Source organism: Amblyomma americanum, chromosome 1, assembly GCF_052857255.1.
Source record: "Amblyomma americanum isolate KBUSLIRL-KWMA chromosome 1, ASM5285725v1, whole genome shotgun sequence".
NCBI classification, from domain to species: domain Eukaryota; kingdom Metazoa; phylum Arthropoda; class Arachnida; order Ixodida; family Ixodidae; genus Amblyomma; species Amblyomma americanum.
The window spans coordinates 551574203-551598359 of NC_135497.1; the positions used below are offsets into that span (position 1 = coordinate 551574203).

The following is a 24157-nucleotide window of genomic DNA, read 5'->3' on the forward strand; positions in this document are numbered from 1 at the left end:
GGCAGATTTGAGTGTGTTTTATGCATGATTTAGTCGCTCCGACTGCGCGGCATTTGAAAAGTTATGCCGGACAGCTGTGTTCCCCAGTCACTGGCTGCGCTGAAAAAGGACAGCGGTTATTTGGTCTTCCATCGGAGTCGTAATTTTGAGCATGAGGGTTGCCGAATTCCAAAGAATTAAGCGGTAACCGCATGAGGCGATATTCTTTCGCGATACGTCGCGCGATGACGCCGCTGTCGCCCATCGCTGCCGCTGGCGCAAACCGCACGAAGCGACGGTACTCGGCGTCGGAGCGGCGCGTTTTCAGTGCTGCTCGATTGCGGCACCTTCAGCGTTCAGCAAAATTGCGTAAATTAACGCGTAGAACAACGCTCTCAAAGATTCATACAAGATAAAACACAATAAAAACATTGAAAACTTATATTTAGGTAATAATTTTATTTTTAGTCGTCTACACGAAGTCACGTGACGCAGAAAAGCGCGCCCAACGGACGCTGCGATGAGGCGCCAGGCGACATTCCAGCACTCTTGTGACTTATAGTGCGTGTAGGACATATCCCACAGCACCCTTTACTTTTGAACTTCATTAATGAGCCTTTCATTAAATTCTTGCATAGCTGCCATGGTGAGGGATGCGTCGCCTGTTGCTCCGCTGAAAGCCCGCTGAAAAAAAAAATCGACTTTCGCGCGCAAATCAGATCGGCAGTTACGCACCCGGAAGGCCTACCGTCATTGGCTAGTCTCGCACGGCACTTCCGAACGATGGGCGAAATTTTCTGCAAACCCAGAACCTGGGTGACGCGATGAGCGACTGTGCTTCGGCGGCCCTCAGCCCATCGCGCGATGCCATCGCGCGGCGTGTCGCCGCGAATTGTCGCCTCATGCGGTTAGCGCTTTATGCTGCATTCGTTGTTCAAACGTAAAGACGGTTTTGTTTACAGCGTCCTATGTTTCTCGGGTACGCAAGCATCGTGGAGGATGACCTGTCAAAAATGACTCGTTTTGCGTAGTTCTTTTTTAGAATCTCTTTGTCTTCTTAATGCACCATATGTGAAAAATTCCGAGCAGTTATTGCACATTTTTCTTTCAAACGGTCCGTCACCACACTGCTCCGCGGGCTGGAAAGCTCACGACACGTCTAAAACAATATGGTTATATTTTCTCAACCGCTTCCTGTAGTGGCTTATTCCAGAAAAAAAAATAACGCAGAGGGTTCACTTTCTCTCTGGAGAGTATTGAGTACAGGTAGATTGATGTTGCTGCTTCGAAGCTGCTAAGGACATTAATTCAAGAACAATTAAATTTAACTAAAATGTTTATTTTTTCTTTCCAAACCATGAAGAAAGAACCATTAAATGGGGCTGATTCACAAAAAAACCCCACCAAATTGACCCATGATAAAAAATTCGTTCGAATCACATTATCCCGCCAGGCTAAACTAACGAAGGGCTGTCAAAGCAGCACAGGCTACCTTCCTCACCATCCGCGGATACGTCTGCTCCAATTGCCAAGAGACGCAAGCTTGCCGCCTAGGCAATATATCTATATCTAAGGTATGGGCTTGTGCCAGTATGAAAATCGCGTTTAATGTAAAGCAGACAGAGAGAGACGGACGAGTGAATACGACAGTCAAGTTTTCATACCCACTGCTCTCATCTATGGGGTCACTCTGCGTCCAGCCGACCGGGAAGGCGAGCTTCCGTGCAAGCTACACGCAGGCGTTATTCAAGTACGCAACACGTTTCCCCAACCCGTGGCGCACAGTCGCAGCCACGGCAGGTCCGGACGAAATAGGCAACGGCAGGGCACGCTAGGAAATAGTTTATTATCCTAACGCGAGGTAAAGCACACTACGGAAGAATGTTCTATCCGTAAAATAGATGTTCAGTAGCTCACCAAGTCGTTGACGTCGACCGGCGTTGGTGTTCGGGGGCCGGCGGGCAGCGAAAGGGGTCCGTGGGGCACTTAGGTAAGGTCCGGCGGCGAGAGTCCCTTCCCGCCGCGCGATCACCCCTTTTATCCCCTCGGTCATTGCCTCCCTGGCAGCAAATCGTTACCGTCAAGCTTAGGCGTGCTACCCTCTCCGCAGAAGGCAGCGCGCTGCCGTGACGTCACGTCAGTGCTGGGGCGGAAATGAGCAGAGTCGCGGGGGTGCCTTCTCTCCACATTCCTGGCGGCCAGCGCGCCCGTGTAAGTCACGGTCGCCGCTGGCGCGGGGGACGAGGAGGGGATACCAGTGTATCCCACATCCTCCCCTCCTTAAGAAGCCTCCCGAACACAGAAACAGGGGTAACATTACTTGATCTCCGCCATCCTGGGATCGAAGTTCTTCAGCTCCCGCCGGTGCATCGGTTGACGGCCGCGCCACGCCCCCGCCGATCAGCTGCTTCGCTCCGAGGGCTTGGCCTGCCGCACGATGACGCTTGGAATCTTGCTCCCTCTCACGGTCTTCCGAGTGCGCGCGGCTGTGCCGTTCCGGTGAATTCGGTCGACCGCCTCCTTGGCGCCGGCTGCGATGGCTTGGAGGCCAGGTCCATGGCTGCGCCCCTGAGGTACTGGGTCAGGTGGCTTCAGGGGCCAGGGCTGCGGCGCTTTATGGTTGAGGCCGCGGTTGGGCTGCCCTGGCATACCTGGTCAGCAGGCGAGGGCCCAGGGTTGCGGTGGTAATGGGGCCCCGCATGCGGTGGCACACAGTCGACGGGTGGGCAGCTCCGATGCGTTGCGGCAGGTAGCCGGGGTGGCCCGGGTGGCAACTGCAGGTCGCGGGCGGGGCGTAGCGTCGAGCCTTGGGCGCGGCGCGTTGCCGAAGCTGGATGGTGGCTGGTAGTGGCACGGTGTCGTTCTGATGTGCCCTGCTTTTTTTCCATCTGCGCTGGAAAAGGTCAACACAGATGTAGCCAGCTCCCGCAGCGCGTGCTGCGTGGCTGTTCGACCCTCACGAGAGTCATGAGGGTTAATGCAAGTCAGTCTTGCGTGACACTGATCGGCATGAGCGGCCCGTACGTTCATGCTTCTAACGAGACTGCCTGCCGGCTCGCGCCCTCGCTCTAGGCAGCGCAGGTAGATTCTGTTTCTGCCTAGGGCGCAAGTTATAGCGGGACGCGGGGTTCGCCGGCTGATCGCAGCGCTCATTATCCGACTGCGGCGCGGGTCGGGCTGTGTCCTCTACCCACTCATCTCGCTGCACGTAGCGTTTCAGGTCGCATACGTGCACCGGTCCGCCTGTCGGTTTCGACCGCAAGTCCTCGAGCCTGCAAACGAGCATGGAAAGTTTCTCTCGCACGCGTAACGGCCCGATCCATTTCGGCGCCAACGAGGCCGCAAACTGTTTGCTAGCGTCGCTGAGAACGTGCTGGCGTCGAAGCACCAGATCGCCCACTTCGTAGTGAACATCCCGGTGCGAGCGGTCGTACTGTGCTTTCTGCTGCGCCCTAGCGGTGCTCAGGTTGCGGCGAGCCTTGCGTAAGGCCTCCGTCATCTTAGCGCGCAGCTGCGTCGCGTACTCAGCTCGTGCTGACGAAGCGACCAGCGTCTTCCTGCTGTCCGATAGAATCCGGTCCATCGGATTTAGCAGCTCTCTACCCAGATTGAGAGAAGACGGCGCATACCCAGTCGAGCGGTTAACGGTCGAACGCAAAGCAAACGCGATCTCCGGCAGATAGGAGTCCCAATCTTTGTGCCTCTCAGAGTACGCGACAAGCAAGTGCTTAACGTTGCGATTGACTCGTTCCGTGGGGTTCGACTGAGCATGATAGGTGGTCGTTTTCTTGTGCTTAATGCCGAGTGCAGCGCACGAATCAACGAACACCTTCGCAGTAAAGTAGGACGCGTTGTCCGTTATCAGCTGCTCTGGGAAACCGAACCTGGTGAATACGTCCATCAGCTTCTCCATGATCACTCGTGCCGTCAGCTTTCTAAGGGGGAAAAGTTCAACCCACTTGCTGAAGTGATCCGTGACCACCAGCAAGAACTTGTTCCTACTCGGTGTCATAGGATACGGTCCCATGATGTCGCACGCCGCGATTTGCCAGGGAGTCTGGCTGTTAATCGGGTGCATGAGGCCGGGTGGTCGTCCGCCTCGGGGCTTCACACTTTGGCACACGTGGCACGAGCGGGCGTAGCGTATTACGTCCCTTTTCATGCCAAGCCAGGAAGCAAAGCGACACAACTTAGTGTAAGTCTTGGGGCCGATTGCATGCCCAGCGATGCACGAGTCGTGAAAGTAGCGTAACAGTGCTGCTCTCAATACTCGCGCTATCACCACCTTGAACGCCTCGTTTGTGTCGTTCTCGGAGGGGATATACATCAGCAGGACGCCGTCGGAATCCAGCACATACGAATCCATCGCGCTCACAGCACTACCAGCTGTTTCCGAGCGCTCCGCACCGACAGCAAAACCAGCTGTCTCCTTGTGCGCGACGGCCCTGCCGCCCGGCTCCCGGAGCCCGTCGAACACCTTTCGACAAAACGGATCCTTCTGCTGAGCTTCGAGCAGCTCCTTTCTGCTGAACACGATCCCCACGGAACTCGCGTAGTCCACGTGGTTCACGCTCTCGCCCTGGATCAACGGTTGGTCCGCGTTCCTTACATGGGCTACGGCTCGGGTCAGTCCCTCGCTCTCTCCGGCTGTCGGGCGGTCGGTCGCGTGACCTTCCTCGCACTGGACCAACACCCTCTGGACTATTCAAGGCCCTTCCATGGGGACCGTGACGTCACGCCAGTGGTCCCCGGCACCCCGGCCGCTGCTTTCGGTCGCTTGTCGTTCGCGTTGAATCTGTCGTGGCTGCTTGTTAGAATGACACCCAGGTGCACGTCTGTTGCAAGGTTTTTGCATTCGGTAATTATTTAGCGAGTTTGACTAATGCACTCGGGTATTTTTTTTTTCGCTCCATTGAGGCATGCACCGCAACGATCTAAGGCGGCTTTTTAGACTTGTTAACAGCGTCCTGAAAAAGTCGCAAATGCATTTGTACAAATGGGTTTATTGACAGGAAGGGTTGGAAGCGACCTATTTCATTTCTTGCTTAACGTCTTCATTTTTCTGTCCGCAGCTTTTTTTTGCGCGGCACTTTGAATTTGATCATTTCGCATTCTGCAAAAGTTGTTCAAAGCAACGTTTGTTGCGGCACGCACTACATGCCGCACGAGTGTCTCTGGTGTGTGACCATTCTCGCAGGTTTCCAAGGCAACGTCTCGCAGAAATGAAATGGCAGTGGAGCTAACAATTGCATGTTGGTTGCTAGATGCAAGGAATGCGTTTCCATTTTCGCCCGTGGTGAGCTTTTCAACAACAAGCGTCGTAACCAGCACCATGTGCACAGTGCATGGCTGTGGGAACTTCAACCCGCCTCTGGAGAGGTTTGCAATCATTTTGCAAGATTCAACTTCTATATTCATATCTTCCAGAATGAGTGCGCTGCGGCAAAATGCACAGAGAAGTTTCTTTAGGGCTGCATAGGCACAGTAGCCAGCTATGTAGGTAACAACTTCCATGTCATGCTTTGGGCTTGAGATTTCTTCCTCGGAAATCAACACTGAAAAGTTGTGCGGTGGCATTTCTTCGTCGCTCTCGCTGTTGTTGTCTGGCTCGGGAAGCATCAGCAGCTTTTGTAATCGAATTTTTTTTTCGGACTCCAAAAGCTGCCGCACAGAAACATGGTACTGCGCCCCAGCAAGCTGCCGGTAGCGACCGAAACGGTCTTCAAGGGTGTCCGTTTGGAACTTTCCTAGCAGAACATACTTCAATTTTAGTTCCTCTAGGCAGTACCGCGAAAGCTCAATAAGCGAGTAGCACGTCAGTCTCAAAGCAGAGTGGGTTTCTTTTGTCATGCAGCCACTGGTCATATTAACACTGCGCCAAGCGTCCAGCCAGTCTACGATACCATTCAAGAATATTATCTGTTGATCAGAGATTGAACTGATTGGATATTGAAGGGGGTCATTCAGACGGCGACCTTTGGAAGGTATCTTTACGTTCACTATTTTCCACCATGTTGCTATGATGTTAATGAAGAGAGCTGTTGAGCTGGAATTCATAATTTTCAGAGCCTCGCCCCGCATTTCAAGTGCGTTTGAGACAAATGGGTTAATGACGTCTAACGCCAACTTTACATTCTGTCTCTCCATGGGAGTTGGATAAACGGCTTTGGAATTTAACTTGTAGGCGAGCTTTAGAAGCGATGTCTTTTCCAATGCATATAGCTGCCGCACGGCACCAAATGATGCAGCTTTCATTCTGGGAGGCCCATCGGGCAGTACTCCAGAAAGACTCATTTCAGGAAAGTATAAACATGTTCCTTGGTTCTTCTGATTTATCCAATTGTTCCGGATGCATTTAAGTACGTGCACAGTGTCAACGACATAAAAAAGGGGGCGGCTTTTGTCGGCTGGGTGGGGATACACAATGCTTACTTCTCGGTTCTCAGAGAAAAGCGACATCATCTTTCGATTTAGTGACTTGTTGTCGGTGATTACAGCTATCACCTTAAGGCCCCATGATTCCATTTCTAATATTATCCTCTTGCAATAATCATGCAGGATTTCAGAGTTCATTTTAGCCACTGGAAGAATATGAATAACGTCCTTGTTAGCTGACAGGAGCGACTGTATCATGAAAACGTGGGCAGTTGTGGCTGCTTCTTGTGAATTCGCTGACGATCCTACTATGCTGCCTCCTTTATAATCAAAGTATGGCTTGATGTGGATTTCATCAATCATTAGAGTCACTGTCTTTTCGTGCGACTCCATGAACTTCACTCTTTCGCGGATGTAGGACAGAAAGTGGGCTTCGTTTTGTTCTTTCATTGGGTCACCTCCATGTTTCGAGCAAACGCGGCGCAAAGTAGAAGGATGAGGCAATGTCAACATTGACGCTGATCTCGCGAAGTTATAAGCATGGGGAGAAATTGAGTGCAGAATGCTGGAAAAAACTAAAGTATCAGCACTGTAGCGACGAATGGGTCCAGCGAGAGTGAGAGTGATTTGCTCATGTAGCAACCGAATCAAGGCACTTAGTTCTTTCGTTGCGTCACTCTCTTCGGTTAGTTCATTCAGCAAGGAGCCGATATGCTGCAACACTGTCGTAGTTTTAGATGCAGTAGTTTCTTCTGATGTTTCAGTCATGTGCTTTTCTAGCTGCTCAAGCAGTACCGACAACGTACTAGTGTCACGCACGGCTTCTGGAATTGCCCCTCCACAGGGTAAGGAATTCAGCTTGATCATGCCTGCTGACACTGAAAGTGAGAGGTCAGCAAATACGGTGACGGAAAATCTAACATGTGGTGAAGGATTTTCCTCGATGCGTAGAAACATCACACAGCGACTGTTGACACTGATGGTCCAGAAATCACTGTTGCCAATACCAGAAAGTTTGTGTTTGAGGTCTTGAAATGATGCTATCGCAATTCTTTGCTCTTCGTCTTTCTTTGTCTCCATCGAGCTCTTGATGGCTTTGCCCAAGGCCTCGTCTTCCATTCGAGCTCTTTTCGAGGCTGGAGATTCGCGTCGAGTGTGGTTCGTGCTCAAGTAAGCAGGGCAGTTCGGAAAAATAGATGGTACTGCATCGGACACTAGATGAACCCTCTCAATCTCAACTGTCAGAGTCTTTCCTGATGCTGCATCGAAGTGTGATAGCTTCCTGATGAGGTCATTCTCTTGAAAGTGAAGTTCACAAACCTGCGCAATGTATGAAAAATATGTAGTCGCTTATTGTCGGTATATGGACACACTATTTCATAATTAGCCTAGTATTAAGCAGTTCAGCTCAGTACTGCATATTTCTGTTCATTATTCTTGCCCTGCCCTAGCCAAATTGCAATAAAACTACCAGTATTTTCTCATCAAACATTATTTAAGATTTTTCTGACCTATTGATCGAGCACGCGGGACATGCAGGATACGGCATAAACTTCAGTTACTCACCTTAGAATGTACGCTGGGTGTGAAATCCTTCCGTGGGATGGCTCTAATCCACGACTCTCTTCGACTTGCATCCTTGGGAAACGCGAAAACACGCACCTTGGGACCAGTGTCATAGTTTCCGCGACATCCAGGGACACAACACCGTCCCATGTTGCGCCACGTGAAGCGTTTGCGTCTGCTTAACGCCACATTCTTGTTTCAAGCACTGGTGATGCTGTCACACTTCAATATTTTGCACGTACACATACACACACACACAAATGTATGCACACGAATGCAAGCACCCTTGAGCACGGCAAAAAAAAACCCCGAAAATAACGTCAGCGAAGAGCGATGCAGCACCAAACCTAACCGACAGAGTAGACAGGGACGACTGAAAAGCTTGGACTTGCTCAAAATTTTTTTTTTTTTTTGGCTGGAACCTGTCGCTCCGGAATGTTCGGAATGTGCGGGGGCGCTCGTCGAAGACGGTGTTGGCCCGTCGGAGAACAGGACCACTAGCGTGACGTAGACTGCCGGGGAGAGGAGGACGTGAGCAGGCCTTGTAAAGTCGAGAAGGTGTTGACTGGACAGGCGCTCGCGAGAGTGCGTCAGACACAGCGTTGTTTTTCCCTTTGCGGTAGCGCACGGTGAAGTCGTAACGCTGCAGTAACACGGACCAACGCGCTAGGCGGCCGCTCGGCTCGCTGAGTCGTCTCAGCCAGGTGAGCGCCATGTGGTCCGTCTCGATCACAAATGTCACCCCATCGACGTAGTAGTCGAACTTACGCAGAGCAAAAACTATCGCGAGACATTCCTTCTCTGTCACCGAGTAGTTTCTCTCTGCCGGCGTCAACGAACGGCTCGCGAAAGCCACCGGACGGAGAACGCCTTCATGCTCCTGAAGCAACACTGCTCCTAAGCCCAGGTCGCTTGCGTCGGTTTGAATCACAATCTCCCTGTTTAGGTCGGGTAGCTGCAACTCAGCCGTGTCAGCGAGCACTTTGGTGAGGTTGCGCAGTGCATCCTCTTGCTCGTGACCCCAACTCCAGCGCTCGCCTTTCTTCAAAAGCTTTGTCAAAGGCGCCTGCAGCGCTGCGCACTCTGGGATGAACTGGCGATAAAAGTTCGCCATTCCCAGGAAGCGCCTGAGTCCGGCTATATCTGTGGGCGACGGAAACTTAAGCAAAGCCTCAAGCTTATCGTCGCACGGCAGAATGCGGCCTCTGTCGATCGTGAACCCGAACAGTGTTATTCGGGTCGCGGCGATCTGTGCCTTGTAATGAATGGCCTGTTGTCGGCGGAAGAGCTGAAAAGTACGACATATGGTGACAGCAAGAACACCAGTGCATTTCCACGGAAGCCAGCGGATCGCAACCAAGGCCTGGAAAACAACACGCCTCAACGGCTGCCGCGCTTTGGAATGTGTGGACGGGACGCCAGTTTGCGTCGTTTCCCGAACCCGTAAGCGGCGGACGCTACCGCGGGTGACCCAACGGACCCCGGTGCGGCGGGGAAAGAGTGATGGACAGCATCGCCGCCTTCGCTTGGAGGTCGGTTTACTGTTACGTCCTTTCAGCGGAGCCGACACGCCGCAGAGGAGGCGCACTCAAGAACGGCGGTGAAACGGACCGACATGCCAGGAAGACCGTGGTTGCCTGCGGACTGCTGGTTGTGTTTGTTTTACGCGGTGATATACGTGCTCGCATCTGGGAGGCGGGTCTCCGTGGCGCCGAGTGGATATGTGCTCGTTGATTGGTCCGCGCCAATTCCCTTACTAGGGACCTGGGGAAATAGAGAGGGGTTAAAAAAAGCCATGGTTCAGGACCAGAGAGCATTCTTCTGAATCTCGCTAAGATTGCAACATGTAAGACGAAAATAAATTCGTTCTGTTACGAGAGCTCCTCTTCTCCGTGGTCTTTCAACGCCGAGCCGGTCTTCACTACCTTCGGCTCCGGCCCTACATCCGGAGTCGCGACAACTGGTGGCAGCGCGGTGGGATCGAGCCTGGCTGACCGACGGAGGACAGCACGCCGAGATCGCAGACTGGCAGTTGCGGACGGGTGAGTGTTGGCATTGCTTTTAGGGTACCAGGCTGATAAGATAGAGGTGTAATCTTTTCCCTTGCAAGGCCAGCCGCAGAAGCGTGATTTAAAGTACTTCTGGGTGGAGGCCACTGCATTGTCACACTGCTTGCTGTCAGTCATGGATTTGAAGCGGCTGCTCAAGACTCAGCTCGTGAGTCTGAGTGAGGAGTTAGGAGTGAAGATTAGCCCTGAGATGACAAAAGCAGAGATCATCGTGGCTATAGAATCTTCTGATGCCGAGAGTGGGCAAGTAGAGGAAGCATGGAATGAGATTCAGAGATGCCAAGCGATTGAGCGAAAGCAACTAGAGCTGGAAGTGGAGAAACTTCGCCTAGAGGTAGAGCTCAAAAAGACGAGTGGTGTTCGAGGAGTAGAGGAGGTGGCACGAAAAGATCTTTACGATCTATCGAAACTATTGCAGCCCTTCACGATTGGGCAGGATATAGGCCTCTATCTCGTTAACTTCGAAAGAACTTGCGAAAAAGCACAGTTCAGTCGCAGCTCTTGGCCGCGACGTTTGTTGGGCTTGCTGCCCTGCGAGGCGGCGGATGTCATCGCCAGACTCTCTGCAGAGGACTCTGACGATTACGATAAAGTGAAAGAAAGCCTTCTCAAGAGATTTAGTCTATCGGCAGAGGCTTTCAGGCAAAGGTTTCGGAGCCTTACAAGAAAGCAAGGTGCCAGTTACGCAGAGTTTGCCTATGAGTTGAAGGCAAATCTGGTGGAATGGATGAAAGGCGCCAAAGCTAATGATGAGTTCAGTAAGGCTCTAGAAATAATCGCTATAGAGCAGTTTCTGTCCAAAGTGCCTGAGTCGAGGAAAATTTGGATTCAGGACAGGGCGACAGTCAGCTCGGTGCAGGCAGCGGCCGAACTGGCGGACGAGTATGTCTCTCGCCGAGGAGTACGAGAGGAAGTTTTTTCCGCCAGGTCGGTTGAGAGAGGAAAGAGCTGGACAGAGCGCCAGTGGAAAGGGGTACCTAAACCCAAGAGTGGGACATCGGAGGCTAATTTAAAGCCTACAAAGGTTGACAGGTCTGAAAGTGAAACGGAAAGAAAGGAGGTTGATGACCGCTCAAAGAGAAAAATTTTTGAAGCGCGCAAGCCGCCCACTTGCTATAACTGTCAGGAAACTGGGCATATCGCTGCAGGATGTCGCAAACCTAAAGTAGCATTTGCTTACGCATGCGATTCAGCGACTAACGACCAGCTTCTGAGACCATATTTATTGGATCTCATTGTGAACGGCAAGAAATGTCGGGTGCTCAGGGACAGTGGAGCAACGATTGACCTGGTGCATCCGGACTACATTGAGCAAACCCAATACAACGGCAAATGTGCATGGATCAAGCCTATACTGGAGGAAGCAAGCGTTTGCCTTCCAGTTGCTGACGTGATCATAAGCGGGCCGTTCGGTGAGGTTCACACGGAGGCAGCAGTTTCCAACAAGCTACCACCCCAGTATCCTTACTTGCTCTCGAACCGAACTGATCGACTTCTAAAGGATGAAGGGAAAACCTTGACAGGAGTTGTTCAAGCTCTCACAAGAGCTAAGGCGCGTGCTCTAGCGGCTAAGTTAGAGACGGCAGAGCCGAACTCAGGGGAGGGGCTGCGCACACGTGACACGGGTACACAGCCTCAGACAGCGCAGAAGCGCGGACAGAAAGAGAAAGAAGATGAGGAATCAAACAGAGATAATACCGAAATGTCAGAGCAACCGTTCGCTACGAACTCGGATGAAGAGGGGACTGAAATGGAAGGAGCTAATCAAGGCAAGCCAGGGCAATCAGGAAGGGAAGGATTGGATTGTGAAGGGCTGTTCGCTCTTCCATCATCAGATTCACTAGACCGAATTCTAGGAAAGGTGACCAGAGACGCTCTGATTAAGGAGCAAGAAGAAGATCAGACTCTCAAGCATGTGTGGGATACAGCTAAGGAAGGAATCGCTCGTAAGAATGTGAGATTTTCTGTGAAAAATGGAATATTGTATCGCCACTACAGGTGTGCAAAAGGGCGCGTCCTTGATCAGCTGGTAGTGCCGGCCAAGTATCGAACTGACATTTTGTCGCTTTGTCACGGAGCAGGTTGGTCGGGACATTTAGGGGTCCGTAAGACGAGAAACCGCCTGCTATCTGAATTTTATTGGCCGGGTTGCTTCAAGGACGTCGAAAACTACATCAGGGCATGCGACACTTGCCAGAGAGTGGGGAAACCACACGAGAAGTTCAAGGCACCGCTAAAACTGGAACCGCTAATATCGGAGCCCTTTCGCCGGCTGGTGATAGACATCGTGGGACCGCTCCCAATAACAAAAGCAGGGCACCGATACTTGCTGACTGCGGTTTGTCCCGCCACGAAGTTCCCGGAGGCTATTTCCATCAAAGAACAGAGCTCAGTGGAAGTAGTCAACGCACTCCTATCCATCTTCGCAAGAGTAGGATTTCCGCAGGAAATTCAGTGCGACCAGGGCACCATGTTCACGAGTGTTCTAACTTGCGGCTGTCTGGAGAAGTGCGGGGTGAAACTAATTCATAGCTCTGTATATCACCCGCAGTCGAACAGCGTTGAACGGTGCCACTCCGTAATGAAGCGCATACTGAGAGCGCTGATTTTTGAAAAGAAACGCCAGTGGGATGAATGTGTCCCTGCTATGCTATTTGCTTTGCGGACAGTCACTCATGAGGCGACCGGATTCAGTCCGGCAGAGCTCGTGTACGGGCGGGCCTTACGCTCCCCTTTACGCTTGCTAAGGGAATCTTGGGAGTCAAAAGACACAGACCCGACTGTAGTCGAATATATATTGGACTTGTTAGGCAGGCTGCGCCGATGCCGGGAAATCGCAGAAGCTAACATGAAGGAGGCTCAGACTAGGGCTAAAAGTTATTACGATCGGAATGCGAAGTTGCGGTCGTATCAGGAAGGAGATCAGGTCCTTGTTCTCAAGCCATCCCGTAAGAATAAGCTCGAGGTTCAATGGGAAGGACCATTTAGAGTTGTAAAGAAACTTTCGGACACTAATTACGCCATTGAGCGGAAAGGAAAGCGCCGAGATATCATGATATATCACCACAACCTCATGAAACGCTATGTGGACGAGGTTCAGACAGTCAATATGGCTCTTAACGCCAGTGAGGAACTAACGACGGACATTCCTCAGCTGGATGGTCCTGCCCAAAGCATTGACGCTGATGCCGTTATGGAAGTGGCAGCTCCTGCTGAGGGACTGACCGAAACGCAATGGGCTGATTTGCACAGTTTAATCTCGGAGTACGACGGCCTTTTTTCGGCGACACCTGGGAGGACAGCTCTCATTGCTCATGACATAGAGCTAACGTCCGACGTTCCAGTTAAGTTGCGGCCTTACAGAATGGCTCCGCGTCAGCAGGAAATGCTAAAGAAGGAGGTGGAGCGTATGCTTGAACTGGGAGTTATCGAACCGTGCGAAAGCGCCTACGCGTCTCCTATGATACTTGTGGAAGTTCCGGGAGGGGACCCTCGTCCTTGCATAGATTATCGGAAGCTTAATGCCATAACGAAAGATCAGACGTACCCGATCCCAAACGTAGAAGAGCGGGTGGAGAGAGTTAGTACTGCGAACTATGTATCCACTTTGGACTTAGTTCGGGGGTACTGGCAAGTACCTATGACCGAACGGGCTAGCCAGTATGCCGCATTTACCACACCTGCGGGCACCTTTAGACCCCTTGCGTTAAGTTTCGGCCTAAAGAATGCACCATTTTGCTTCTCAAGGCTCATGGACCGAGTTCTAAAAGGCGCAGAGAGTTGCGCTCTCCCCTACTTGGATGATATAGCTATATTTTCAGCTACATGGGACGAGCATCTTTCTCACCTGAAAGACATTTTCGACCGCTTGAAGAGGGCAGGGCTAACGGTGAAACCCGCGAAGTGCCAACTCGCACGAGCCGAAGTGAGATATTTGGGACACGTAGTGGGGCAAGGAAAGAGGAGACCAGATGACTTGAAAGTCGAGGCAGTAGCTGAATTTCCTCAGCCGCAAAACAAGTCCGGAATAAGAGCATTCCTGGGGCTTACGGGATATTATCAAAGATACATACCCCGCTACTCTGAACTCGCCGCTCCCTTGACAGACGCGCTGCGAAAAAACGCGCCAGAGAGAGTGAGTTGGAGCCAGGAAATGGACAGGGCTTTTCGGGCGCTCAAGGAAGCGCTGTCCAGCACCCCTGTACTGCGTGCTCCGAGATATGACCGACCCTTTATCGTTCAATGCGACGCAAGCAACCGAGGGTTAGGAGTGATTCTTTGTCAGGAAGACGAAAACGGCGATGAACATCCGGTGCTCTTCGCGAGTAGGAAGCTCACGGCGAGAGAAGAGGCCTATAGCGCATGCGAAAAAGAGTGTGCATGCCTGGTTTGGGCATCCCAAAAGCTTGTCTGCTACCTCTACGGAACCCCATTCGTCTTTGTGACAGACCACTGCCCGCTCACATGGCTATCTCAAATGTCAGGCAAAAACCCTCGACTGCTAAGATGGAGCCTTGCACTTCAAGATTTGTGCTTTAATGTGAGGTATAGAAAAGGAAAGGCAAACGCGAACGCCGATGGCTTGAGCCGTGCCTACTGATTCCTAATCTGCCTACGCTGAAAATGGGAAAATTCTTTATATCTCATAATTGTTAGTGTTATGTGTTGTGGCACTTAAGTTTTGAGGAGCCTACGTGTCTGAGTGAATATTTTCTTTTTGTAGCGATAAGACAGCAGTAGTGTGACAATGATCGAGAATACAATATCGGGCACGAACTTTCTTATCATGCAACAGCCTGGTTGCCTGAAAGCTTTTGCTGGCGCTTGCTTGTTCTGTGGCGCCCGCTTTTGCAATTTATGAGCGGCCACCACTTGAAGGAGGATACAGATCTCTTACGTCGAGCAGCTGACACTCCTCGCCGTCCGAGATCTTCCCGTCGGCGGAGGAGCTGTAATGAATGGCCTGTTGTCGGCGGAAGAGCTGAAAAGTACGACATATGGTGACAGCAAGAACACCAGTGCATTTCCACGGAAGCCAGCGGATCGCAACCAAGGCCTGGAAAACAACACGCCTCAACGGCTGCCGCGCTTTGGAATGTGTGGACGGGACGCCAGTTTGCGTCGTTTCCCGAACCCGTAAGCGGCGGACGCTACCGCGGGTGACCCAACGGACCCCGGTGCGGCGGGGAAAGAGTGATGGACAGCATCGCCGCCTTCGCTTGGAGGTCGGTTTACTGTTACGTCCTTTCAGCGGAGCCGACACGCCGCAGAGGAGGCGCACTCAAGAACGGCGGTGAAACGGACCGACATGCCAGGAAGACCGTGGTTGCCTGCGGACTGCTGGTTGTGTTTGTTTTACGCGGTGATATACGGTGATATATGTGCTCGTTGATTGGTCCGCGCCAATTCCCTTACTACGGACCTGGGGAAATAGAGAGGGGTTAAAAAAAGCCATGGTTCAGGACCAGAGAGCATTCTTCTGAATCTCGCTAAGATTGCAACATGTAAGACGAAAATAAATTCGTTCTGTTACGAGAGCTCCTCTTCTCCGTGGTCTTTCAACGCCGAGCCGGTCTTCACTACCTTCGGCTCCGGTCCTACATCCGGAGTCGCGACAGCCTTCTTCAGGTTCAAAGTGATTCCCGCGGACCTCAGCCTCTCTAGGACGTCCCTCAAGTGGCGCAGGTGTTCCTCGAACGTTTTCGAGTACACCACGATGTCGTCTAGGTACGCGAGCGCATGTTGCCACTTCGCATCTCCCAGAACACGGTCCATTAGGCGCTGATAAGTAGCGGGTGCTCCTACCAAACGAAAAGACATTCTCTTGAACTGGAAAAGGCCTCTGTGACAAGTGAAAGCAGTTTTCTCCTTGTCCCGCTCATTCATTTCAACCTGAAAGTATCCGCGGCTAGCATCGAGCGTTGTGAAGTACTTCGCCCCACCTAGGTTGGACACTAGTGAAGAAATGGTGGGTAGAGGGTAGGCGTCTTTCCTCGTAACCTCATTCAGCTTGCGGTAGTCCACGCAAAGTCGATATGTATCGTCTTTCTTTGGAACCAAGACTACCGGGAAGCCCCAAGGGCTGTTAGACCTCTCAACAACGCCAGTGTCGATAAGTTCGTCTAAGGCGCTGTCCAGTGCTTTTCTCTTGGCCAAGCTAATTGGTCTAGGATTGCACTTCCAAGGCAGTGCGTCACCCGTGTCTATTCGGTGCCTGACTAGGGTAGTGAGGCCCGGGCGGTCAGTGAATGTCGCGTTGTACTCGTAGAGGAGCGATGACAAACGTGCCTTCTCCCTCTCCGTCACGCTGTTCACTTCCGACAACAAGGGGTGCGCTGACCTTCCCTGCGCGGCAGAGCAGGCAGAGCAGCTTTCTACCGCTGCAACCTTCTCTCTGCCCTCTCTCTCAGCGGCGACGGTCCGCTCGCCTCCTGGATCTCGGGCTGTCGGGGTGGATTTGTCACGGTCTCCCCCCGCTCGCGCCGCGTTCGGAGTCTGAATGGTCTGCGACGCCGCGGGCGCTTTCGCGAAAGGCTTCAAGGCGCCTGACGTGCGCTCCCTGTAGCCTCCGCTGCTGATGTCTATCACAATACCTGTCTTGGCTAGGAAGTCTCGTCCAAGAATTACAGGAACGGATAAACAGGGAAGATGAACGAGGCGTTGTCGCCGCACGCGTCTTTCCCAGCGAAACACTATCCTAGCTGCACCGCTTGATTGCGCTGTGCCGCTCGCGAGGCGAAAAGTGGTATCGCACTCTCTCAGCCGGATTTTGTTCTCGCGGAGATGGTTTAACACCTCGTCACCGAACAAAGAAGCGCTTGCTCCTGTATCTAGTAACGCGGTGAATTTCTTTCGAGCTATTGTTAGCTCAATGAACGGCGCTGACAGGTCAACAGAATTTCCTACGCGACATGCCAAAGGCGCTAGCAAACCGGGGTTTTCTGTGTACGCCGCGCGGAATCGAAGGTCGATCACCGGCGGCTTTGGCCGTTTCCCGACCGTGTTTGGTCACGGGCGGGAGGGCGGCCACACTCGCGGGCGAAGTGTCCCGGCTGGTCGCACCGGTAGCAACGGTTGCCCGGGCCCCGACGGGCTAGGCGCTGGTCGCCCCGTTCCGGTCGGTCATCTCGAACTCGCGGCGCGGATGGTGGGGGCCGCGTGTCGGCCTCGCGATCTCGCCTCGGTTCGTTCCGCTCTGCGGCAGCGTGTGCTGTTCGCAACGCGTAGCTGAATGGGTCCAAAGCGCGGTCGGACAGCTCCCAACCCCTTGGGACACGCTCGTCAGCAAACTGTGCTGACGCTTCAGTTCTATACTCCGTCTCACAAGATGTTTGCAGCACTACGAAAGGTACAGCTCTCTCGTCCAATCAGGATGGCGCGCACTACATTAGTGTGTTCCTACGCGCCTGTGGCTCGATCCACCTGATGTCCAGGTGGCTTCTTTCTACCTCTATTTATAGTAGCACCGAGCCACAGGTGTTCCACCGCGCAGCGCCGCGCCTTTCCTCAAAATCCAACTTTCAATTTTCAGTTTTCTCTCGCTTCTTTCCCTCCTTTATCTCTTCCTTTACGATGCGGTTCGGGTGTCCACCGAGATATTGTCTTTCTTCTTTCCCTCCCTCCTTTATCCCTTCCTTTACTGCGCGGTTCGGGTGTCCACCGATATATGTGAGACAACCAGGGTACTGTTCTCATCAGTTCCTCTGCTGTCGCGTCGCAGTAAATTTCAGTAATCGTGTCATGTGCATATAAATTTATTTACTCCAGCGTGCCGAGGCAGCCGAGTGTCGATGGTGGCGAAATGCAAAACAAGCCCATGTGCTGCGCGAGAGGCAACGCACGTTAAACGGGTTCGATCATCTCATCGTCCTCATAACAACTGAATTCAGCACTGCTGGTTGTGTCGTCCTCCAGGTTGACAACAATGGCCGGTCCCTGGTCAACAACATCGTCGATGATGTGGTCCAGTTTTATCATCACATCTTCTTCACTGATAATATGCTGCACGTAATTCTTCCATTTCTCAACAGTCACTTGCGTGATGCCTTGCCAAACCAGAGGCTCGACGTCTTGGAGCTTAAACGTCTTGTTTTGGCTGGCCACGAAACCCTTGACGTCGCTCCAGACAAGCTCTATCGGGTTCAGTTGGCAGTGGTACGGTGGCAGGCGCACAACGAGATGGCCAGCAGCTTTAGCAATGCAGTCGACACGGTATTGCTCCCCACCTGTGTTCACATTGCTGACAAGCTGCATGAGCTCGGCCTTCACCATGCCGCTGCTCCACGCGACACCTTTTCCGGACAGCCAAGCCTGTATGTCCTTTTTGAGGCTACTCATCCGCGGCACTTTATCCTGCTTCACAGAATGATATGGCGCGTTGTCCATCACTATAACGCTGCCGGGTGGTAGCAGTGGGAGAAGTCTCCTGGAGAACCAGTTTTCGTAGTGTTCCCCGTTCATTTCCTCGTGGTAATCGCCCGAGTTTTTCTTCGCTCGGAAAACTTCCGCTGCGCCTTCGACAAAACCTTGCTCACTACCGCAATGCGTCACAATAAGCCTGCCACCTTTGCCACTGGGGTTTTGTAGACCAGTCGACAGTCCGGATCGATGCGCTTGGTGTGCAGATTGGATGGTGCAGTCAGTCCACACTCGACTTCGCGTGTGGCCGGCGTTAACCCACGTTTCGTCGGTGAAGAAAATAGGCCTACCCTGGCGTCGCAGCTCCGCTATCTGGCGCAGGTACCGGCGGCGACACTGCACAATGTGCGTCGCTTCGATTAACATCGCATTCCGAGAGCGCTTCTTATATCGGAAGCCAAGTTTCTTCAACATCCTCTGCATTGTCGCTGCGGACACGGTCGGTAGCGTTTCGTCCTCTTCGAAATGCGCAACCACCTTCGCGATAGTTGGAATTTCCCCTCTCTGGAAAAAGGTGTGTACCACCCTTCGCAACACGCTCAGGTCAAAATCGTCCAGCTTCTTCGTCCGCTCGCGGCCTCTTCCGCCAGCACGCTTCTTCGGTGACAACACTCGGCCCGCGTTCAACGTCTCCGTTGTCCACTTGTAAAGCGTTCGCTCGCTCACCTGCGTGAGTTTTGCCGTCCTCTTGATGAGCGCATTTGTACTCCAACTGCCCCCGCACTCGACGCGAAGCGCTTCAAGAACATTTAAAGCCACCTGCTTCGCCTGCTTGGGGAAACAGCGCACTGTCGGTGTAGAGCACACAGGAGACACAACAGACTCGTCCGACGCCATGTTGGAAAGTGGCGACGCATCACTACCTCGCAGCAGGCCTCCGCAGAGCTGTGTCCGTACGGGCTTTGTCTGGTAATTTCACCAGTGATTGAAACACTCCCTATCATTTAAATATACCTGTCCAAATCATGTTTTAGTTGAAATGCTTATTGTTTTGATTAATAGTCATACACTCCTCAAATATTCGAGGGACTATTTTCTGCGTTTCTGCAGCCCTGATTGGACGAGAGAGCTCTACCTTCCGTAGTGCTGCAAACATCTTGTGAGACAAAGTATAGATGGACTGCGCGCTGAGCTGCCATTCCACGCGCAGCGCGCCTCAAGTGACAGCGATGCGGGTGGGGGCGCCCGATACGCTCGCGCAGAGAGGATCGCCCTGAATGCGCTTCGCCTCAGCTGCCAGCTCATCCAAATCTCTGAACCTGACTCCTCTCAGGTAAGCCGTGAAAGTCGGGTGCGCTTGTCTCGTGACACGCTCAACTTTCTCCGTGTTCGTGGCACGAGGGTCAGCGAGGCGATAAAGTTCGTCCATCGCTCGGACGTACTCTAACAGAGACTCGTCGGGTTCTGGGTTCGGAGCTCCAGCTCTCTCCTCAAACGCCACTCATAGTTTGCGGGAAGGAATTCGTCGCGGAAGCTTGCGCAAAACTCCTCCATTGTCCTCGCTCGGTTGCCGGCTAGTCGGTACCAGCGGGCCGCTTGCTCCGTCAAAGAAACAGGCACAACACGCGCGACCATTTCGGCGTCTGCGATTCCTGTCACTTGCTGATAATGCAGCAGACGGTCGAGGTACTCATTTGCTCCCGTAATGTCGTGGTACCCCGTGTAGGTAGGCAAGTCTATCCTAACACGTGGTGACAGGGCCGGGGCTTGCAAATTGTTTTGCAAAATACCCGCTAGACTCTGCATAACCTGCATTGCGTTCTGCAAGAGCACCTCGGATGATTGCGGACTAACGCCCCCGGAGTTGGGCGCAGCCGCTGATGGCGTCGAATGATGAGGCCTAGGTGCCTCATTGTTCGCGCCGCGGAGCGGCGAGGTGCCCGATGTGGAGCCCCCCATGCCAGGCCTAAGTCCTACCAACGCGTCAGGGGATGTTACTCGGCTATTCCGCGTGGAACGCCCAAGATTCACAAATTCAAACCCTTCCAACGGCGCGTCAAGTAGGGAGCCCTGGTTATGTGCCGCTGGCTCTGACAGCATAAACAAAGACTGCAAGTCACTCCTGTCGGCTGCCATCCTTTGTTAGGGCGACGGTAGTCGTTCGCTCCAACAAAGGTCACTGCTCGATTGCCTAGTTCGCCCCACGTTCGGGCGACAAGATATGGGGTCACTCTGCGTCCAGCCGGCCGGGAAGGCGAGCTTCCGTGCAAGCTACACGCAGGCGTTATTCAAGTACGCAACACGTTTCCCCAACCCGTGGCGCAGAGTCGCAGCCACGGTAGGTCCGGACGAAATAGGCAACGGCAGGGCACGCTAGGAAATAGTTTATTATCCTAACGCGAGGTAAAGCACACTGCGGAAGAATGTTCTATCCGTAAAATAGATGTTCAGTAGCTCACCAAGTCGTTGACGTCGACCGGCGTTGGTGTTCGGGGGCCGGCGGGCAGCGAAAGGGGTCCGTGGGGCACTTAGGTAAGGTCCGGCGGCGAGAGTCCCTTCCCGCCGCGCAATCACCCCTTTTATCCCCTCGGTCATTGCCTCCCTGGCAGCAAATCGTTACCGTGAAGCTTAGGCGTGCTACCCTCTCCGCAGAAGGCAGCGCGCTGCCGTGACGTCACGTCAGTGCTGGGGCGGAAATGAGCAGAGTCGCGGGGGTGCCTTCTCTCCACATTCCTGGCGGCCAGCGCGCCCGTGTAAGTCACGGTCGCCGCTGGCGCGGGGGACGAGGAGGGGATACCAGTGTATCCCACACATCAAAAGGGGCACAAAATGTAATCACTAGAACATCGTTACACATAAACACATAAGACGAATTTTGCTGATTTGGCTATGTGACACCAATGAAAGGAGATTCCTTTCCTCAGTTGTGGTTTCTTTAAAACTGATACGAAATATAATTGAAATAAAGCACTGCTGTGAAAAAAGGCTCCTTTCGTTGGCGTCCCGTAGCCGCATCTTCGCTAACTGACGCGGATAAGGTATGTACGGCGCCAGGATATTCGTCGTAAGCTAGCGCAACAAAATAGAGTAGGAGATGGGGGGTTAAAATGCCTTCGAGGCATAATCATCATCAGCCTGACTGTGCCCACTGCAGTGCAAAGACATAAAGATAGAATAAATAAACTGAACAAAATGCAGCCGCAAGAGCTTAGAAAATTCGTATACCAGTGAGAGGGCCTAAAAAATACGGCTGTCCCACTGGGAAACGACTTTCTCGTCACGTTCTGAAGAAAGCGTTCGGGTAATTTTGATACGGCCTGGCACATTTTAGCACTCGCCTTTTAGGTTCCCAGCCTACATCATCGGCGCATGTGCTTCTGATCTGGTGCAAAAAACATGCGGCTTCTGACAAAGGCGGCTGAGATCGGGTAAGAAAAGCTGCGACGCGTATGAAGGCGTCCCTAATCGGGAGAAGGAAGGCGGCGGGGAAAGGTCTATGCATGCAAAATAGAGGCGAAAGTGGGAAATTTCGTCCATCGAGCCACCCCCCTTTGCTTGAAATGAGCTCGGAATGATTGTGTGACACAGCAGTCAGAGATCAAGCTGTGAGGGGCTGTTGTGTTTCCGTGCGTTCTGCCCGCACTAGAAAAGGACAGCGGATATTTCATTTTGCTCGGGACAGCGTGCTCAGAAACAAGTGTGAATGGCGACTGAAGCGAGACGGCTGGTGATCAACAGACAATTACAAAGTATGCGAAGTAAGGCCTGCGAAACACTTACTGTCCAGAACATTTTTTTCGTAGGGGCGGAAGTGTAGTGCACAGCTTTACTCATAATTACCGAAATTAGCGGCAGTCAAAGGCGACTTCTCCCACTTGACTTCTTGGCGCAAGAGAAGCTGTCTGCATGGCAGCCTGGCTAATATGCAACTGCAGCTCGAAATAAGTGATCAAAATCTAGAGCATCCGGGACAGCAGGTTGTAGTGCAGTATGCTACGCCTGTTATGAGAATGACAACTGTTCACAAGGAACCGAATTTCTCGGCAGATTAGCTGCGAACGATGCTATGCGTTGGCGTAACTAACTCTGATTCACTGTTTAAACTATCTCTGGTACTTCCTTGTCGCAATAGAATACCAAATTTGAGGAGTTCCATACGGTAGCGGAAGTTTTCATTTCGAAACGCCCAGCAACCGCACTGAGCTCAATGCAGCTGAACTGGAGAGTGAGAAATAGCATGCCGCCGTCGAGAGCGGTGTCTTTCCCCTGAAAGTGGAGCTGGCCATCGAGGCACACTGTCAGTTACGTCGGAAGTGTGTTTCCGCTACTCCGCTAATTGGAGTGATTTTTCGCCTCGGAACTGTGCATTCCTCCCACCCTTGACCGCAGGCGGACGCCAGTTCACCTGGGCACCGAACCGAGCCAACGACCGTTCGCGATGCTACCGGAGGAAAGCCAGCACCGCTAAAGTGAGCCAGTGTGTTTTATGTTTAGACGCAGCATCGCGAAAACAACGAGACGCAAGAGACAACAGCTGCCGCAGTAGCTAGTAGTGCAGATTACGACTGCTGCACCTGACATGTGCCGCATGTCGACGCTAGTGCGAACGAAGAACAGGTCGAACTCTTGACGTCACCTCTGCTATCGCTTGTCCTGAAATATTGAGAGAAATAGCAATCTGGCCCATACGCTTGCTCTCCTGCATGGCCGTCGACACGGGCGGAGCTGTTTGCCATTCGGGAAGCATCGTGCAACCTGTGTCCGCTCATATTGGCCTCAAGGATCCACATTGACATCAGCACGGACTCTTCAGATGCAATCCGCAGTCTGCGGCGTGTTCTGAGCTCCCACCTTTAGGAGCAGGAAATTGAGGACATACTTGGCAAACTCTCCGTCACAGTGCGTGCACGATCGGTCCATCGAAATTCACACCCCACACAAGCCTTGGTGGATGGAGCAAGTCACAACCCTTCGCCTGGTGGTCCCCTTCAATCGGCCCCATCCTCCCTGGAGACAAGGCTCCTCATAGAAAAAAAAACTTCGGTGCGCCAAGCGAGCACTTGTTCTACCGAGCAGCAGCACTTCCTTGGCGGCCTTGCGCACTCAGCAGAGGTCTTGCTTCAAAGGTTGCGCCTCCGTGTTTCCCTCAGTCCTGCGGTAACCATGGTCATGGCCGGCACAGTTTCATGCCCTCTTCGGCGACTCCTGCCCCTTCTGTCCTGCTGCTGTCTGCGAAGTGGACACTACAGACACCTGCCTTGGAACTGCCCGTTTGCGCACGCCTTCCGGCAGAAACACATGCTCCGCTGCAGACCGCCTCCGCGTCGACCGCCGGATGTCGAAGACTGGATGTTGAGGCCGCACCAGCGGCTCTTGCTGGACTTTGTTCGGGAATCAGGTGCGTATCTTTATTTGCGAATTGCTGCTTCATGTCAAAAGGCACGTTGTCGCGATAAAAAAATGCGGCCAAGTATAGTATTGGCTGTCCACTATTGGCCGCAAACGGTTGCGGACAGTGCGTACAAAACTTGCACCCTGCTTTGTGGGGCCAGCGGTGGAACTCAGAACCCCGCGGATTTTGATAGCGCTAATGATATTCCATTTGGGACATAAAATTACATCTTTGCAGCTGGAGGTCTGACACTGAACAGGCCGAAAAACATCTTAGCCAGACAAGTTGCGGCGCTGTTACCTTCGAAAAAGCAGGCCATCCTTCGAGACAAGGAAAACATGTCTGTAGCCGTCGAAAAGAGCAGACGTGGCGCTCCTATATGAGAGCGGTCAGACCACCCCTTCCCGACCAGCCAATC

General features: G+C 52.7%; 2 protein-coding genes across 2 annotated transcripts in view; both read right to left on the reverse strand.

The window, feature by feature from the left end:
• Positions 1-24157, reverse strand: part of LOC144116329 (tachykinin-like peptides receptor 86C) — a 669775-nt gene that overhangs the window by 204790 nt on the left and 440828 nt on the right. The gene's annotated exons all lie outside the window — the stretch shown is intronic.
• On the reverse strand, positions 4914-8472 carry LOC144112976 (uncharacterized). The gene is made up of 3 exons (XM_077645859.1): positions 7921-8472; positions 6412-7674; positions 4914-4946 (listed from the first exon to the last, which is right to left on the reverse strand). The coding sequence occupies exons 1-3, from the start codon at positions 8068-8070 to the stop codon at positions 4914-4916; spliced, it is 1446 nt and encodes a 481-aa protein (XP_077501985.1). The 5' UTR covers positions 8071-8472.

Coding starts and splice junctions, on each gene's coding strand:
- LOC144112976 (XM_077645859.1), bottom strand. CDS start 8,070: ATGGGACGGTGTTGTGTCCCTGGATGTCGCGGAAACTATGACACTGGT. Junction 7,675..7,920: donor CACCCAGCGTACATTCTAAG/GTGAGTAACTGA, acceptor TACATTGCGCAG/GTTTGTGAACTTCACTTTCA. Junction 4,947..6,411: donor TTTTCTCTGAGAACCGAGAA/GTAAGCATTGTG, acceptor CGACTTTTTCAG/GACGCTGTTAACAAGTCTAA.